Raw genomic sequence first — 12,515 nt, 5'->3', positions numbered from 1 at the left:
ATTCTACTCAGAAATTCCCCTACTAAAACCATTTGAAAACAATCTTCTGATGCAATAAAAAGTTCAAATTTACAACACTGAAGTATTTTAATCCCTGGATCCAGTTTGCTTCTCTTTTTTCACCTTAAGAGGGAAGATAGGCTGGATATGTTCAAAGAGAGGAAAAATAATGGTCAGATTTACAGGTGGCAGCACAGAGTGAAACAAAGATTATTTAGCCTAGAAAGAGGATTAAAAAGGATACAGCTGAGTCCTTTCTTTCAACCCTTTCTCAAAGATCAATTTCATAAAGTCCCTAACAGCTAATGTAATGTCAGCCACTGGAATCCCCAGCAGCAGGGCATTACAGCCCAGCAACTGGTTTTTTTTCAAAGGAAAGGATAATAATATAGCCATCATCAGAATTTAACCACACCAAAACAAAGTCTGACATTGCAGCATATTAGCACAGGCACAACCTTCTCAATGTTCAAAAGTACATTGGGAATAAGAGTTAGAGGAAAAGAAGAAAAAATAGGAAGAGAAAGAAAAGTACATTAGCGTTCCCTTCCGTAGTCACTGAAGTCAGTGGAAAGACCAATATCCTGAACTGCTCAAGCAAGAATTGGTTGATATTCAAGCCACAGAGGTTAATTGTATTTTGCCACTGGTTTTCATGCAGACAGAACTTTACCACTTTACAACTGCCTTCATGCAAACAGTTATTGACCAATCTATTTCTGTCCACCATCCTGCAATAAACATGCAGGAATTAGTCCCAACTACTAACATTTTCATTCATAAATAGTAGTAAAATAAGGAACAGTGAAGCATAGCTCTGGTCAACTGAGATCTTTATTATATTCCAAGTATTTATGGCCGGACAGTCTTCTTGGAAAACTTTCAGCATTCTGCTGGTTCTTTTTCTTCTCTTAAATAGCAAAGAATGTTCTACTGCTTATAAAAACCCTCCATCATTGCACAACTAGGGATGAAAATTATGGAGAGATTTAAAAAAGTGACGAGGTGAGCGGAATTAAAGTTCAACTTCCCTATTACTCTGCAAAGGACTTTTAATTACATCCAATAAAAATATGATTAGGTTTAAAAATAAAAGAGAACTAAGTATAAAATAATAGTGTTCCACTAATTTTACTTTTCAAAATTAATGTTGCTGCACCTTCTATTTTTCTTTGAAGAAATGTCAGGCAGAAATATCAAACTGTCCTCAGGGACAAATGACAGCATCTGAGAGTTAAGAAGAATCCCATGCTCAAATGAGTTAGTGTACTACTATTCACTAGGGAGCAGTGTATTACAAGGAACAATGTAATAAAAGGCTTTTTTTAATATTAGAATATACCTCTATATATCAACAGTGGCAACAGTGTCCGAATAGCTCCAACATCTGACAATTTGTAACCAGGCTTCCCAGCAATCTACTCTTTATGACAGCCTTAACTATACATTTTCCAACACATGAGGTAGGATAAAATAGAGTTGCAAGCATGAAGAACTTCAAAAATTACTAAAATACTGTATAGCAAGAAATTCTATATTGGTACAAATTATTAGCAGGCAAAATGGTCCACTGGATGAGGATAATCAGAGAGAAAATATTCCTAGCTGCACCAGAGACTTATTGTATGACCTTGAGCAAGTAATTTACGTTTCTCTGCCCAAACTTTCCTAACATAAAAAGCAAAAGGACAGTAACGCTTGCCAATTATTGCACAGACATATGAAATCTATGGCAAAAAAGCATTTCATTAATAACTGAGAACCTTCATTTTGTTCTAGAAAAACTTTGCCTTTATAAATTCTTAGTATGGATGCTAACTTTTAGCCCAAAGGACTGAGATCATCTCACGAGACTTTCCCCTCTGATATGCGAAAACCTGCTAAGGCCCCGTGTGTTCCTTCTCAATTTTACAGCCAGGAAGCATATTTCCAGAGATTCTGAAGTGTTAGGGACACAGAGAGAGGTAAAAGTCTCCTCACTCAAATTCAACCTATTTTTCGTATCATTTCTCTTCACGAATGTGACTAGCACTGGGATGAAACGCAGGAAAAAAATTTACTAAAGCTGTTTTCGCTTGCACTATTTCTGCATCTCCTTTCAAACAGGGACAACTTGAAGAAATTCATCAAAACAAAAGAAAGTTTGGCTAATAAGTTAAAATTACACTGGACTCTCTACTGATCTACATGTACAAACATGGGCGTATAGTGATTAACTTGTTTCAGCCACAAGATCAGCAATCCACTATTAATGTGGAACTCCATATAAAAGCTTACCCCTGACAAACAAGCACCACAAAGTTTCGTATCAATAAAGTTTGTAATTTCCAGAAGACAACATGTGTTTATTTAAAGGATGTGATACAAACAGCAAACAAAACCCTAGCTTCGTGACTAGGTTTATACAGGTGAACTACTGCAGGTCACAAAACTTCGGGTTTTGTTTTCAAAACGTTTAGGGGGTTTAGGGTCAGAAAGCAAGGAAAAACCAATCAGGTTGCTTCATTCTTCATATCTCCTCCAGCAAGAAAAATTACCTTATTTAAATATTCAGTTCCATAATGCAATACTACACTGCTTAAGATTAATTAGAGGAATAACTACCCTTAAACATAATGCATTTTCAGGTGATGCTTATTCTTACCTGGCAAGTTCTTTAATTAAGTTTGCAATGCGTCTCTTGTCCTCAGGACACAAATCCTTTAAAGAAGCACTCTTCATTCCTCCTTCATTAGTTACCTGAAAATTTAAAGTAACATTATAGATAGTACTCTTTAAAGCAGAACCAATATTTCATGAGATATTAAAAGCACTTCAAGGCCTAATAATTAGAAGTTGAAAGTAGACAAATTCCAACTGGAAATAAAATACATATTTTTAAAAATGTAAGTATAGTTCAGTAAAACAGATTACCAAATTGTGGAGATTTTTTTGAAAACACTTGTAATTCAAATGCAAGCTGCTAGCTTCAATACTAAATGTATAGGATAAAGTTTTAAGGCATAGACTATTCCCTGATTCATAAAGGGCAGTAGGTTCTCACGACTTGAAAATCTAGTGCAGCAATACCAAACTTTACCTTAGCATCCTAAAATGAAAGAGCAAGGGAAAAAAAAAAAAATCTGCCTTAGTGTTTGACTAAACCAGGGATCCTCAAACTACAGCCCGCAGGCCGGATAGGGTCCCCCAGGGTCCTCAATCCAGCCCCCGGTATTTACAGATCCCCCCACCGGGGGCTGGGGGGGGAAACCAAGCAGCCGCAGATGACTGCCTGCCACTTCATCCGTGCGCCGGCCCCCTGTTTAAACAGTTTGAGGACCCCTGGACTAAACCATCCAAAACAGCAAAAATGCGTGTAATAAATTGTTAGTAGATGCTAAGTCCTTATTTCAGAGGATTTTTTTTAATATACAGAAAAGTACACACCCTTTCACATTTCACTATTGTTTGTTTTCCATCATTTATTTGCTACCTTCGTACTTATTAATTCTCAAAACAATCCTTTAACATACTCCAGTACTTCAGCTCCTTCAATGCATTCCTTTATCACACAGAGAACTGCAGCGTTTGTTACCCGTGTCCACCAGAGGGCTTATTGCTGTTCGTGTTCGCCACAGTCCCGTGTATTATTGAGGTTATTGGCATTACCCGGTTTGGGTGTTTCCAAGCAGGAAACAGTTTCAGTTCTAAATTGTTTCTATTTATCAAAAATTTCTGTCATTGGTGTCTCAGTTCGCCAGTGCTAGCACTAAGCACAAAACAAGAATCCCAAGACAAAAGCAGCAGTAAGAGCTATATTACTCTGCCCAAGATTTTGACAAGTTTAAGTATTTCCACTAATCTGACGTGTTTTCAGCTTAGATTTTTACAGACCTAAAAATACTACAGTCCTCCCCGAGGGCATACAGTGCTTAACATGAGATACAAGCACAAATGCCTTGCAGTTTGGCCAAGTTAACACAATACAGCACAGAACAACCTCTGAGCACAGAAAGCAAACACTGGGCTTCTCTCCCCTCCTTACCATTATGGGCAGCTGATCTACGCACGTAAGAAAGGAAGTACCCCCTTCCATTCTTAGCTAACTGCTTCTTGAACAGCGGTTTGAAACACTTGAAGGTCTATGTTGCTTCTGAATAAGGTGGTGATTTTACACAGACTTATGTGTAGCCACCTGACCCTTCAGGTGCTATTTACAGTCATGCAAAAGGAGAATGTCTTTAACTTAACTGAATTCAAATTCAACTATGGTTGAAAGATTTCCATTTCCCGTGCTAAAAATGTCTGAAAACTATTTTTTTGGCAGCTAGATGATGGAACTTCTTTAAGAAAAATAAAAAGTTACAGGACATTTTTCACTCAAAAAAAAGAGGCAGAAACTTGGTTACATTAGTGAAGGAGATTTTAACAGAAGGTACCTGTTATTTTAACGGAAGCTATTATCTAAACCTACATATATACTTGTCAGACAAACATTTGTGGGATGAAGGGCGAAATCTGAAAAGTTAGTCTGTGCTTTTGTTTCACCCACAGATATGGATAGATGTCAGATAAAAATTCTCAAGGCAGACTTGAACCATAACAAATGTCAAAATGAAGCTGTGGAATTATTCACAGTGACACTGCACCATCAAAACAAGACAACAAATGAGATAGAGGCCAAGACTGTATCACCTTTTTCCAGATTTCTGTCCTTTCTACACAGCTCAGTTTCATAACAGAAAACAGTTTCGTAACTCAGTATTTTCTGGATGAAATGTACTACATAAATGGAAGATCCTCTTCAGAAACCACATCTCAGAAGATGACAATTTGCATGACAGCAGACAACTTCTGTCAAATGGGAAGTAGGAAGATGGGAAATTTTGGTCAAGACCAGTATAGCAAACCACTGATTTATTAAAAGTACCAGAAGAGCTCCAGAGCTAACAAGACCTTTTCAAAGTCCTCTCCAAAACACTCATCTTCCTTTGTGGTGCTCAAGTCTATCTGAATGAAGAAAAGGTAAATCAGTTCTGCCAAGATTCATATTAGAGCAAAACTCAAGCCATTCTCTTCAGAAGAGGATCCTGGTAAATCATAACGGCAACCTACCTACCAGTACAACAGTGTAACGTGTGTTGAAACAATCAGCACTCCCTAGACATGCACACAACAGCTTGAAGCAAATTAGTTCTGCTAGTGATGAAAACTCCTTGAAGAAAAATTTTGTGAAGTCTTTTTCTTTCATAACAACTAAAATTTATTTGTTCTGTTTGTTTCAATCCAGAGCTTATCTTCAAAGTTAAGAGTACAAAATTTCCATAAGGATTTGGCAAGGTAAGAGAAAAACAGAAGGTTAGAAAAGAGAAAAAGCTTTGAACGCATTATATTGTCAACTTTCTAAAAGCACATTTGAGTCTTCAACCACAATTTCACATATTAGGGATTATAGAAAGAAAACAAAGACCGTTTCTACCCCATCAGTTCTGACAGGGAAAAAGGAGTTAAAATTCTCTAAACAACAAGCAATGTAAACAACACATCATGCAATAAAACAGATTTTAATGTGACTTATGAAGGCATCTATGAGGCAGCGGGCTTGTAGATACCTATGAAGAGATGCTTCTACATAAAGCTTCTGCATAATGGGGACTATGTGTGAAATTTCTTAATAACTTAAGGACATCATTTGCAAAGCGGAGGTACATACCAGCCTCCTGAAAGCAAGTACAGATAAACAGAGAAATGGAAAGAGATGTGTCCAGGAGGAGCCCTAAAAATGACACAGGTTATTAGTGTCATGCTGAAGGATTCAAAGGGCAATGACACTATCAAAGCAATGAGAATCGAATGATCTGTCTTCACATCAATTTTGAATGTACATGTGAGGCACACAGGATTTACTCAGCACACAGAAGACAGAGAATGACATCTTAGCCCAGATGAAGAACAAAAATCAAATGCATGACAATACAACAATTCAGAAGCAGTCGGAAGTTTTATATCCTCCCACTTACAGGCAGAATTCCAAACCCTAGAGTGACTTAAAGACTTGTCCAAGATGGCTGCTAGGCAAGGGACTTAACAGTACTTGAATGACTTACCGTCACAGTACTATACAAATCGTGTTAGAAAAACTGTATCTCTCAACAGATTTCTGAATATCACAATACAGAATAATCTTCCAAAGGAAACCCTGCAGATATGAAATTTCTAATGCAATAAACTGTAGCAAAAGCATCACCTGTTGTCACAGTAGACCAGCCAATTCAAAGCAGAACCAAAGATAAAAGCCAACTGACAAAGCTACTCCTACTTTTCACACACTTTAAACTTTTACTGTCAAAAACAGGAAGTGATTTTACCTTACTAATATAAGCAGCTACAGCAAAAAGGTCTCTATTACAGGTCTTGTTTCTAAGTGATAAGACTAGAACAATGAAACTGAATACACTGAAACACAACTTCTTGCATGTTTATCTAGTAACTCATAGATTAGGAGCTACTTAAAGTTACTCTCTCTCTCCCTCTGTACACATACACACATAGAAAAATATATATAATCTGTTTTACATAGCCTCAATGACATATCACTTACATAAATCAGGCACATTCATCCTTTGTTCCCCTTAAAGGGGCAAGCAATCTCAGTGGAAAAGTAATTTTTGCCATCAAGCCAGTGGTCAAAAAGTATAAGAAACTGCAAAAATAATAGTACTCTAAAACTGTTTAAAGTTTTCAGCCTCAATATTTTATGCCATTTCTCTGCTATGGGCACTCTCAAGAGCAAGAAAAATTTGCTTTTACTGACCTGCTGCCCTGTCAGATCTCCTGTGCTTCTAACAGAATCCATGGAAACAGACGCAACAGCTACAGGCACCTTTAGGTCAGCTTTACTTTTCTGATATTTTGGCAAATTCCTTGTTCTTAAATTTCCTTTTGTAGACACTCCTGTAAATGGAAGAGAAGCAGAATACACAGATTATAAAGCCAAAAGGGACCAAGATTTCCACAAAGGCATCCCTGCCTTAGCAGATCTTTTCAAAAAGATAAGCATTTCATATACATTTGCAGTTCCCCCCAGCCTCTCACTCCATATAAAATTTTATTAAGATGAACATATTAGCAGAAAAAGAGGTGCACAGCACTGAACTACACCCAGCCACAATGACCATCAAAGTAAATTCCGAAACACACATCTTCTGACTGAGGTCCAATGAAAAAAACTGTGTTTAAGATGCAAAAGCCTAAAACTGAGCTTCTGCTTTGACACTCAAAGACAAAGAACCATGCAGCAGTAATGCTGTTAAAAGTACCACTCATATGATAAAATACAATTTTTTTCTGTTATACATCCAACTTACTGATTGCTCAGGCTAATTGTTAGTTACATTCAGTACCAAGCATATGAGTAATGTAACACTCCAGTGCACACTCCACAGATCATCTGTAAAAAGCTTCCTGCCATAATTAGTTCACCGCTACCAATGGTAAAAACATGGAAGCACTGAAAATCTCGGTGCTGCAATTATGAAGTACCAACACTGACACTAACACCTAAACCAGATGAAAGCCAACAGCCAGGAGTTTTGACTGTTCAGAAGTACAAGAAGTTTTGAAGAAAAAATGTTGATTTTACACTAGCAGCTGATAAATTGCATGTATTTGGGTAATAAATCTCAGAAGCATACCAGCAATTCAAGTGAAAGAACTGCTTTAACATCTCCATGCTCATACACAAGGGAAAACAATGTTTCTAAAATTCTCTTCCACAAAAGTGGAAGAATACTTCCCAGAGTGAATCCATTTCTGCCATTTAGGATCACTGATTTCTTTCCACAGCATGGAGTACAATGATCTGACACTGCCTGGTTTGAACTATGCTAGCTACAAAACACACGCAGAGATTTTTAATAGAGCTGTTTGGCCAGCAGTTTTTGAAAGTAACCATGCTACCCGAAACCCAGAGAGTAGGATTCCTCAAAATTTATAACTGCTAAACATACCCTGGACACACACACAACTTCACTATAGAGTTAATCAACCCCAGACATGTTTTCAGGACCTGGTGTCACTGCAAAAGCTGTGTTTGAAAACAGTTGGAAAATTCGAAGGGGGGCTAAGAACACCCATCTTTTCCCCAAGGATGTACACAAGCACTCAGTAAATCAAGGTCAAGAGAACTAATAAAAAAATAATGATTTTATTCTTTATACAGTGAATCTTCATTTTAATTGATCTCTTCAAAATTTACAAAAGACTTGGATATCTCTAATGCTTCAACACTCTTTGGAGACCACATCAAAAATTCAGCTTACCTTACAGATTGGATAAAATTATGCTGTACCTGAAACAACTCCCCTGAAACTTCATCTTACGCCATACGCTTATCTAAGCAGCAAAGCATAAATACTCTGCTATACTCCTGTTTGTCCCATTACAACATGTGATGTTATGTATGTTTCACACTTTGTATGTTTCACACATAAGTACGCAAACCATGTACCTGAAAAGACATTGCAAAGTTTAGCATTCACAGGAAAAACCTTTGTTTACAGCTACTAGATCATACCTGAAACAGGTATCATCGGCTGTTCTTCATCAGAAACTGCATGTGGCTTTGTTAAAGGTAATAAACAAAAAAGACCAAGCTTGGCCCTTCAAATAGAACTATAAAAATAAGTATTTTGGCTCTTAATTTTAGAAGACTGTTGATATAAAAATGAACTGGCAACACTTTGGGAGCACCAAAAGCAAGTAAAACTTGACTAGAAAAAACAAACACATAGATTGCTAAAACAAAAAACATTACTCCTTCTTCACTGTGCATTAACTGTCAGCCTGTAAAGATTATCTTAGAGGTCACCTTCACAAAAGATCCCAGGGACCAGCCCCAGTTACAAGTCCAATTACTAAGATAATGAAGTAATAATGTGTATTTAAATTAGAGTAGGTTAACATTATATAAGGAACCTCTTGATACATAGGGAATAAATTCTGAAATAGTGTATATTCATACTGTGATTAAATACATTTTACACAATATATGCTAAGAAACATAAACGAGGGTAATAGCAAAAGGTTTCAAAGGAAGTCAGTCATTCTCATCTGATCATCACATGTTGAGTAACAGATGAAAGCCTGAGAAATTATTTCCTTCAAGAAATTTCAAGAACTTTCAGATAACCCACGGCTTTAACTACTGAATTATTTGACCACAGAAAACACTCTAAAAAAAATCACAAAGAACTGGGCACCATATTATTTGTGCTATGTTAGCAGTCACTGAACTTGAATCTTCACCTCCTACAAGTCACTAAAAATAGGATTCAACACAATTCAGGGAAGGGTGTAAGCTATAGTGTCTTTCTTAAAGCAACAGTTTCATTTTGCTGAACGTAAAGATTTTTATTCCCACAGAAGTAACTAACATTATACTAAACAAAAGCACACAGTACAAAATTCTGTTCCGCTATCTTTTGTTCATACCCCTTTACTTTACTCAGCCTTCTAAGGTTGGCCAATTAACAAAATTACTTAATTTCTGTACTGCTTACAGATAAATGCATTGTCTTCATACAATAAAGCCAAACTGTGAAAATATTTCAATTAACCTACACTAACTTTTGCCTTAACTAAAATTTGATTTTGATAGTATCATCTCAAAACCTTAATTTAATCAATTACCACACGGTGGAGAAAACTATCAACAGCCTAGAAGCTTCACCCTGTGGACAGGAACTTCAAATTCAATCAATACCCGCTATCCATCACATAACTGGAATCTGGCACACTGGAAGGGCTTGATCACACACTCACTTGTGATCTTGTTGATCCACTTTATCACTAGTAAACAATTATCACTCATCAGTCTTACATCAGTCTGAGACTAGTGCTAAGTACTACAAAGCCATCTCTCTCTACCAATGCTAAAAGCACTTTTGACCTGTAAACTGCAGCCTGCTATCTCTAGCTGTCACAATGCCTTGTAGGGTTGTGCCATGAACCAGGTGAGGAAGCTGAATAAACTCTGAAGGTAAAGCACTGCATCCTCTCTTTCCAAAAAGCACCAAAGTAGATCAAAAGTCCACATCTGGATCACAGCCCAGCCCAAACAGCTATGTCAGACTATGACAGCAATCTGCAGGACACCAAGGACAACATCTTCAACTCATACTCATACAAGAAACAACAAACTTCAGCACAGGTGATTGCTTTCTGAACTGACATATGGTTGATCTCTGTGTCAACACATAGCTATAGAAAACAAAACAGGTTTGCCTAAACAACATTTGGCTTCTGAAGTTTGCCTCTAGTATCGGTACTGTGGTGGATAGATACCCTAATAGCAAGATGAAAAAATTAGTCAAAGCTGTTGCTGTTACAGCCCCCCAGCTACCTGGATCACCCTCCCTCTCCAATACAGCCTACTGTATTAGAAAGAAACAAAGCCAGATCAGCTCACCTTAATCAACTGGACTGAAAATTGCAATGACTCAGAAGCTGATTCATAAACAGGTCCAACATCCTTGTCTCAAGAGTGAAAGACTGGGGACAGTACATCAGCCATTTAACATCAGTCCCCTGCCACATGCCTCTCAAGGCTCCCAGCAAGGTGACTATACACATTACAAACCTTGTACCACCACAGCTAACATTCAAGGCAACAGCAGAGACAGTCATACAGGCAAGAGAGAAAACTGAACACCTTATGATGCTGAATGACTCCCTTACAGCAACAGTGCATCTGCCTTGCTATGCCATATCTATTCAGCAATTCTAGAGAGAAGTTCAGTTTTCCAAAGTTATTAAACCAATGCCAAATCTCCCAAATTTCCCACCCCCCTTTTTTGAAAGCATCCACTATAACGACTCTCATGTCATATGCATTTCTTAAGTTTAAACTTTTCTAAGATCAGAGGTAACACTACCTACTACCAAAAATATGTGAAATGGAAATGGTTGTCAGGAAAAGCATCATTCCTTGTAATATCACAATGTATGAGGCCACTGCTGGACTCAAGAAATCATATTTAATCATTGGAAACAACCTGTCAACCCGGTAGTTAGCTGATATAAAGACAGTCATTACAACTGCATCAACACTTCCACAACTAAACAGAGTAGTTTCAATGTGGCAATAAATCTGAAATGTGACTAACAACTTTCATCCTGTGACTTCCATCACAGGAAAAGTTGTAGAAAGTTGGGGTTTTTTTAACACAAATGGTAAATCATAACAATGTGCTCCCTGAACAGTCCATTGGATTGTTGGCCCATTTCATTTGTGCATTGTTTTCCAGTGAATGTGCAACCAAACATAAACATAAATACAAGAGCACACATGCATCAACCATTTCTCAATCACTTCTAGCTGATGCTGAAATCCACTCTTAGCGTGAGCAACAGCAACGCTTCATGCCCCTCATATCTACAGCTAAATTATCACTCCTAAATTTCCACCAGGCCAGACTGTTAGTTCCACCCTAATGTCTTCAAGTACCTGAGCCTCTAATTCAGTCACATGAGCCCAAACATCCATGCCAATTCCTTTGGGTTCTCTGGACCATGCAAATGCATCTCTCTCTAGCCAGGCTTCTACAGGCTGAATCCCCAACACCACAGCCACCACCTACTCCAGTCCATGTCCACCACCATGTCCAGCCCCATGTAGTCTCCCACAACTGAAGCTGACATCTCCTGCTGATGAGACCACCAGAGCCTCCCACTTGCCCCTTATTGACAGAGCACTGCAGCCTCCACACCCCCCACATACTTACTGTAAATGTTATGCCTGTATTCAAGCTTAGATGACAATCACAAAAGACAAGTCTTTTTCTTGCTACATCTTCAGCCTCTAACCTGTATCTCTCTATTAATTCCCTTGCAAGTTTCCATAAGCTGGACCCAGCTTCCCTGTTTCCCACGTACTTACTTCCCCCAGGGCTTCATAGCTAGGTCACACAGGAGGTGGACACCCAACACCCACCCCCGCCTCCTGCAGGCCACCTTTGCTTTTAAATCCCACGTTAACGCTGCAGTCCCCCCACACAAGCACACGCTCAACCTCTCTGCCCAGGCTGAGCTCCCCCACACTCGTGAGCGGAGCCCCCAAACCTCCCGTGCCACGGCCACAAAACCTCACCCGTCCCACCACCCCGCATCAGCTCCAGCCTTCCCTACACCAAACCCCAACGCCCACGCCCCTGCCTCCTGCCCTGACAGGCCGCCCCCCCCGCCGCTCACAGCCAGCACCCTCCCGCGCCGCTCACTTCCACGCCCCAGACCCCTACCCCCGCGTCCCTGCCCACAGGCCGCCCACCCAGGTTCCCCCGCCACGGCACAGCCCCGCCGCGGCCCCCCGCGCCCTGCAGAAGGATACTGTCCCGACTCCAATAAGCACCTCCGCCCGGCCCAGCGGCCACCTCCGCCATCTTGAAACAACCGCCACTCCCAGAGTGCCCCCCGCCGCCCCCCCGGCGCTCGCCGCCCATTGGCTACCCGCGCCGGCGTCGCCTGGCGGCTGCCGGGGC

The 12,515-nt window shown here is 39.4% G+C and overlaps 1 protein-coding gene across 3 annotated transcripts in view; it reads right to left on the bottom strand.

Moving 5' to 3' along the window:
• The window catches only part of KIAA1328 (KIAA1328 ortholog), a 180,429-nt gene extending 167,996 nt beyond the window's left edge, over nt 1-12,433 (bottom strand). Inside the window, exons 1-4 of one of the 3 annotated variants that reach the window (XM_055790826.1) lie at nt 12,365-12,433; nt 8,555-8,590; nt 6,794-6,933; nt 2,645-2,739 (exon numbers count right to left, since the gene is read on the bottom strand). In XM_055790826.1, coding sequence (XP_055646801.1) covers nt 2,645-2,739; nt 6,794-6,933; nt 8,555-8,590; nt 12,365-12,416 — 323 coding nt within the window. In that variant the 5' untranslated portion in view covers nt 12,417-12,433. Of the gene's footprint in view, nt 1-2,644; nt 2,740-6,793; nt 6,934-8,329; nt 8,431-8,488; nt 8,591-12,364 lie in introns of those variants that run through there. The other 2 variants (XM_027784792.2, XM_055790827.1) reach the window with 2 other exon arrangements.
• Between the last annotated feature and the right edge of the window lie 82 nt (nt 12,434-12,515).

This window comes from Falco peregrinus, chromosome Z, assembly GCF_023634155.1.
Source record: "Falco peregrinus isolate bFalPer1 chromosome Z, bFalPer1.pri, whole genome shotgun sequence".
Classification (NCBI taxonomy): Eukaryota; Metazoa; Chordata; class Aves; order Falconiformes; family Falconidae; genus Falco; species Falco peregrinus.
Note: the sequence above shows the minus strand (reverse complement) of the source record. Positions and strands in the feature narration are given on the sequence as shown.